Here is a 6,677-nt window from a genome sequence, read left to right as displayed (position 1 = left end):
CAGCTCCAAGCAGAGCGGATGACAAAACGTGAATCATAGAGGTTAGCATTTTCTGAAAGGTAAATAATTCCTGGCAATCTTTTAAAAATAAAACAATGTTTTGGAGGTATTTCCGGAATACTCAAAGACTCCTCAAACCATATGAATAAAATAATAATTAGTCTGTTGATAAGATTTCTAACCAGTTTCCCAAACTACAAAGTGATTTACTAATCCTCAAATATATCTCCTTGCACATACGGTACGTCACAAGAAAATAATCAACGCGTTACTGTATATGATAATATAATGGAAAGTAACCTTATGAACAAATGTAAGTAATATATTATCCTACAAATCAAGGATGTTTCCTGCTATCATTTAGTAAGTTTTAAATTGGGAAATTGGTTGATTTTTTAATTTTTTTCTTCAAATCATGAAACAAACCAAGTATTCTCTTATATGAATAATGCATACAAAGCACGTAGAATCTTTTTTTTTTTATGTAACATAACACAGGGTAAGCATAAACGGGGGCTAATCATTGGTTGAGATTAGAAGTTGCACCCCCCACTGACCTCTACAGCGGGGGAAACACCGATCCTTTATTCACACAGTAACTACCATGTCATATTTGTCGCTTAAAATTTGAAACAGCTGGTGTCATTTTTTTGTCTTTTACTTTGTAACCATAAAACAAAAGCAATGCCGACAACAGACTTGAGAGGGATTCTTTTGTCAATGTATTATTTAATTTTTCATTAATTTAACATTTGTTTTGAAATTTGATACAGTATCACATATTCATTGACAAACCATACTCTGTCCACAAACATGGGCAAAGCATTGTATGCTGGTACAGTTTTCTTTTTTTCCTCTTCACTTTGTTACATTTTTGTTTTACCCTTAATAACTCCCACAGTTACTTTCTCCTATGGACCTGAATTAATAGAAATGCTCATTATTTGTCTACAGTGCTCTAAACATTACAGTACCTACATGAAAAGATCAGAAAGTCACATGGAGGCCAGGAAATAGACCTGACCCTTTCTGACTGACCTCTCTCTCAAGACAGGATTGACACACAGGTCCTGTGTAGCCAGTGAGGAGGGACAACAGGTTACCTTTGGTCTGTGTGTTGGGGTTCATATCAGGTGCAGCGGAGGAGTAGGGGATATATAGAGGGAGAACTAAATGTCCGAGTTGCTGATTGGCCCTGCACGTTGCATAAGGCTTACCTTTTCTCTTTCTCTCTCTACCTCTTTTCCACTGCTCTGCCCACTAACTCAACACACACACTCACATCGGCTGCTCCCCTTCAACTCACAGCTTGGTATCCGGAAACTTGAACGCTGGGGTGAGCTACACAAGGAAAACACCAATGTTAAAAGAGACTGGTACATGCACAGCCAAATCATGCCACCAAAACTTGCTTTAAATAGCTGCTGCTCATTAAAGTGTAATGCCGTTTTTGTATTATGCATCCATACTTGAGCAGGTTGTCTTGGTGACACACAAAATGGAAGAACATACGTGACAAAATTGTTGGGAGGAATGACGACAATGGAAACGTGGAGGGAGGAGGATGAATTGCTGTATTTGGTGTGTAACGAAGAGAGAGAAAGGGAACATAAAAAGCAAATGGCAGATGAGTGAGAAGAGACGAGACACTGCTACAGTACATACAGAGATGGCTCAGGCCAAGTGCATCAACAAAACACTGCCAACATGCATCGTCGGTGGAAGCTAACAGTTGACAATCATAACAGAGTGGCAATGACACAGCCACTGTACCGCACACAAACCGGTCTCCAGACACACTGTCTCCTGGAGAGGAGCGCTCTACCTCACTTCTCCTGCAGCACACAGAAACAAGGACAGTGGACAGTGATGTAACAGCAACAGTCCAAACTCCCATGAGGGCAGACACAAACAAAGCATACAGCACGCATCGTAGGTAGCGCACACAGGGGAGGACCCACGGATATGTGTCGACTCCACGACGAGCATTTTTCAGTCACAGTGCAGTAGGGGAATTCTTCTTTAAAAAAAATACATATATAATATAATAAATAAATAAACTGTCATGTTCTCAGCATAACAAATCCTTTCGCATTAACACGACACCAGAGCAACACTTTAAGATTTGGCTCTTTTAATGTAAGTGGAATTAAAATCTTTTCACTACTGTTTATTTTCAAGTGACATACTTTGCATGGACTGTACATAATTTTAAATTGGTGTGAAACAGCATGGCTAACGACCCATGTAATCATGATAATAAGGTGCTATATTGGGAAATGTGCTCCAAACTCATTAATATACGAGTCAAATGAAATCTCGTTGAGAACGTTTTTCTGTTTAGATTACCTAAATTGTGAAAAGTGGATCCAGTGTCAGTGCACTCAATAAGCTTGGGTAATGTTTTTGGGTTGTATTCTTTGTTTTGGTTGTTGTCTTTTTGCCTCTGGTTGAATAATTGTTGGGAACCTTTTATTATCCCTTCTTAAATCACTCTTTTAATCAAGTATTTTCAATCAAGCCCCCATCTATCAAAAAGTATCACAAAATGCCCTGTCAAATTGCACTGTAAGAAAAGAAAAGAAGGTATTAAAAGGGATAGTGCTACATTTTGACACAGTGTTATTTTATATATATATATATATATATATATATATATATATATATATATATATATAAATAAATTGACAAGAAGATGCTGTGATTTGCGGTCTCTCTGTGCTACCTGCGAGACCGCAGAAAGGGCAGTACAAAAGGCCAGAGCAAAGACTCTGGACCAAACTGTACCATCATAAGAACAACCTCATCCCAGCCAGTAGTCACAGTCAATTTAACACACCAGGAAATCAAATGGGTTTTCTTTTTTTAGTCTTTTAGAAGCAGTGGGGAGGCGTGCAGTTGTTGGGTAGCGGTGGTGGAATTCAGGGAGGTCGGGGGAAGGTGGGGGCTGTAGTTGATTATAGATAACTGAAATGACGTAAGGCTGTCGGCCTCGGTAAGGTGTAGGAAAGTTGTCCTCCTGTGTGTTGTGTGTACGAGGTTTCAGTTCTTGGTCCGTTTGAGTTCAGACATCAGTGATAGATTCACGACCAATCTATCGCGTTGTTATGAGTATTGTACAAATGCGTAGAAAAAAACTGGTTGTTTGCTGCATGTTACTGCTTTCTCTTTCACTGATTCAATTGCCCGTCTTGCATCCCATGCTAGCAAAAGCATCCTCCTCACAGTGGTTGATGCCTGGTAACACAGGACAGGCTAAAGATGGAGAAAGAAACAAATTATAACTGGCTTAAGGCAAAACAAACAAATAATTCATTAACTTAAAAATGAAAAGTGATGTAATCTAAATCTAGATTAAAATCGTTGATCTATGCAATATCAGAAGGGCACATAAAAGGAACAAGTTCAACGTTTTGGGGAAGCCCCTTTTTAGCCTTCTTGTAACTCTCGTGTTGTCCTTGTGTCAGATTTGACCCCTTTTCAAAAGGATCTTTATCAGAAATGTGGGTTACTTTCAAACAAATTGTCCTAAAAAGTAACGTGGATAGTTCCCTACAACGTTCCTCACAAATGAAATAAATAATCAGTTCACTACTTTCATTGAATTTGATTGTCTTTTGTCAATTTTATAGCATTTGGAGAAACAAATAATGGATAAAAGAACTTGTGTGTGACAAATGAAAAAAAAAGACAAATGTCAATAAAAGTGAATAAAATGTGCACAAATGTAAAAGAAAAAGTTACAAAAATTTGAATAGGCTGAGAAAATGTGACACAAAAAATTGGGGGTGAGACACAAAAGGTAAAAAAACACAACCAAAACGTTGATGAAAGGTTTTTCATTTGAAATTTTGAAGTTGGCGGGAAGACAACACGAGTTGTAAAAAGTTGGACAACACTGACAGCAGTTACAGGTCTGTGCTGTGAATAGGAAGCTAACACCAGCAACCGGCTAACTTGGGTTAGCACAAAGACAGAACACAGCGGTGAACAGCTAGCTTGGCTTATTCCTGCACATAACCCTGATTAAAAACGTAGATTTCTCGTCTACACTTGTGTTTTTGTACAAAGTAACAAAGAGGAATTAATGTGTTAGCTTTAGAGGAGCTGGTAGGTTGATTGTTTTTACCTTTGGACAGAGTCAGGCTAGCTGTTTACCCGTTTCCAGTCTTCAAGCTAAATAGATTAGCCGGTTGCCGGCTGTATAGCTCCAAATTTACTCTACAGATGTTACTGTAGTATCGTCATTCTCATTTTACTCTTAGCAAGATAACAAATAAGTGCCTTTCCCAAAATGTTGAACTTTTCCTTTAACATTCTAACACACTGGCCCTTTTGTAGCTAGTACACACAAGTTTGTAGTTTAATCTATGTGACAGGCTTAACCTTTATTGAAATTAAACTAAGCCAATGTGGAGTCAAATTAAAAATGAACATTCTTGTTTTGCCTGCAGAAAATCAACGTAAAGAATGGCCTGAAAGAAGAAGAAGAATAAAGATGCAACCTCTGGGAGCTATCTGGGATTTGAAGGCAGATGCAAGTTGTCAGGAGGAGGAGGATGAGGAGGAAGTAGAGGCAGTTTGGTTGCGAGAGCAGAGCCACTGTAAAATGAGATCAGTCCAGAATCATCGGTTCCAGGGCTCCGCCATTGGCTGCAGCAACAGGCGAGGGAGGCTGCCAGGGGTGTTGGGGAGGCACGGGACAGCCGCAGGAGTGTTTGTCATGGCGGGTAAAGAGGATGGTGTGGGTCGCTGGGCAGGGCAAAGGAAGGTGCAGGAGTAGGCAGCCCTGAGGGATGCTATACCATCACAGTGAGAAGGCACGGGGCTTGTGTGTGTTTGTGTGTGTGTGAGAGAGAGAGAGAGGTAAATAAAGAACTGGATGCAGAGGGGAGAGGAAAGTACGAGGGGGTGCAGGATCCGGCCTCAGAATATGGTGGTCTCGTACTTGGTGCTGACAGGGCGCCTGTGGGAGTCCCGCTGGTCCAAGAGCCAGGTGGTGCTGCCCAGGGAATGCATGTCTGCGTCCATCTCCAGGGGGTCGATCTGCCGGGGGGAGGGAGGGAGGAGGGACGAGAGGAGGGCGTGAGACGGGCGACAGTGGAGGCTATTGCGCCACACTGACAAGTCCTCAGCACACACACGTGCATGTGGATTAGAGGTACAGTCCAGTGATCATGTTATGATCACAAGCACTCGGGGCTCAATCCACAACATGGATGATGTCTGACAGGGAATACACTCAGCCTCTGTACGCAGCAGCAGTAAACCAAAGCTACGACCCTCTGGGAGTTAAAAAATTTGATTATGATCATTAGTTCAAATACAACATGTGCTCTACACCAGTGGCTCATACAAACAGCAGTGCTTCAGTCATAATATAAGCAGTCAAAACACACATGCTGATTAATACGGATTTACTTAAAACTAGGTAGGAATTTGAAATGGTTGACAAAAAAAATCAAGAAAGGCATTTGAAAAATTAAATTCCCTGCATATGGAGGACATCTTCAGTTCAGCATGTTTAAAAAAAAAAAAAAAAGATATATAAAAAAATGACAAAGGGAGCTTACAACCATCCAGCAGAGACAACTTCAACTACTTTACAAATCCTCACTGACACAATTAAGCCAACAGCCCTAATAGAAGCTTCTATAGAGAAGGTACCTCACACCAAGAAACCCTCTCTTTCCTGAATGTTTTACCACAGAACTTAAGCTACTGGCATCTTAAACTCTAAAAATGGAAGATGAAGATGAGAGATGGGAAAGTAAAGGGATGAGGAGAACGTTTATGGTTGAGATATTAAGAACAACAAAACAAGGAGACAAAGTGCACTGCGGCACCCAACAACAACAACAACAAAAAGAAAGAAAGGAGGGATTGGTGTGCAAGCAGAGTTGTGGTGATTACAGGTTGAATAGAGGAAAGGAAAGAGAAGGACCTGGACTCCAGGGCTAACGGAGTGCAACGGGAGGAAGGAAGGACGGTGGGAAGTACACGTGTGACAGTGACAGCAGCGGCATTCGAGCAGAGGGGCACCCTGGGAGGCAGCAGGACCAAGAAGACAAGAACAAAGACATGTTAAAAAAACGAGAGTATAGAAAGACAGAGCATTTGAATGCACCGAATGGACAAAGAAGAAATCCAGTAAGAGCAGTTTATCTATTTAGCGCCAAAAAAGGCAAATTACACACTGAGGCGGAAACAGGTCTCGAACAAAGTTAATTTTCTCTCTGAAAACTGATATTTTTGGGCAGGAATATTCTGAGTAATGTGGCTTTTTAAAAATGCGTCATGTATTGACTTTTGTGATGTATGAGGAGAAAGAATTGGTCATCATGTTCCCTTCTCCCACTGGAATGAATACACTCAGGACCTTCCACTTGTCTCTTAAAGAGACGTGGCAGTGATGAAACCCACGTGACACAGATACAGTTAATTACTCTGAGTTAGGGCGTTGTCGTTCTAACAGGGGCCTGCGTTGTATGAGTGAAGGAAATACATCTCAATCGCCCTCTAGTGACTGGCTGCAGTATACGTCAAACCCGGCCCCTCCATGTTAGCAGATGGGACATGGACCAAAATAAAAATCTTCATCATCAAATACATTTTTCCACAAGAGGTTGTCTGTCATTTAAAGTAGTTCTTATCTCGCAGATTTTTGTTTAAATGTT

General features: G+C 40.8%; 1 protein-coding gene across 9 annotated transcripts in view; it reads right to left on the bottom strand.

Annotated features, from left to right (window-relative positions):
- Positions 1 to 644: 644 nt before the first annotated feature.
- Positions 645 to 6,677, bottom strand: part of anks1ab (ankyrin repeat and sterile alpha motif domain containing 1Ab) — a 47,761-nt gene continuing 41,728 nt past the window's right edge. For 3 of the 9 annotated variants that reach the window (XM_034870561.1, XM_034870560.1, XM_034870568.1), the window contains 3 exons: positions 5,945 to 6,043; positions 4,949 to 5,046; positions 645 to 1,341 (listed from right to left, as the gene is read on the bottom strand). In XM_034870561.1, the coding sequence (XP_034726452.1) occupies positions 1,266 to 1,341; positions 4,949 to 5,046; positions 5,945 to 6,043 (273 nt within the window). In that variant the 3' untranslated portion in view covers positions 645 to 1,265. Of the gene's footprint in view, positions 1,342 to 2,682; positions 3,256 to 4,926; positions 5,047 to 5,944; positions 6,044 to 6,677 lie in introns of those variants that run through there. The other 6 variants (XM_034870562.1, XM_034870564.1, XM_034870563.1 and 3 more) reach the window with 6 other exon arrangements.

This window comes from Etheostoma cragini, chromosome 4 (genome assembly GCF_013103735.1).
Source record: "Etheostoma cragini isolate CJK2018 chromosome 4, CSU_Ecrag_1.0, whole genome shotgun sequence".
In the NCBI taxonomy this organism is placed as follows: Eukaryota; Metazoa; Chordata; class Actinopteri; order Perciformes; family Percidae; genus Etheostoma; species Etheostoma cragini.
This window is presented reverse-complemented; position numbering and strand designations above follow the sequence as displayed.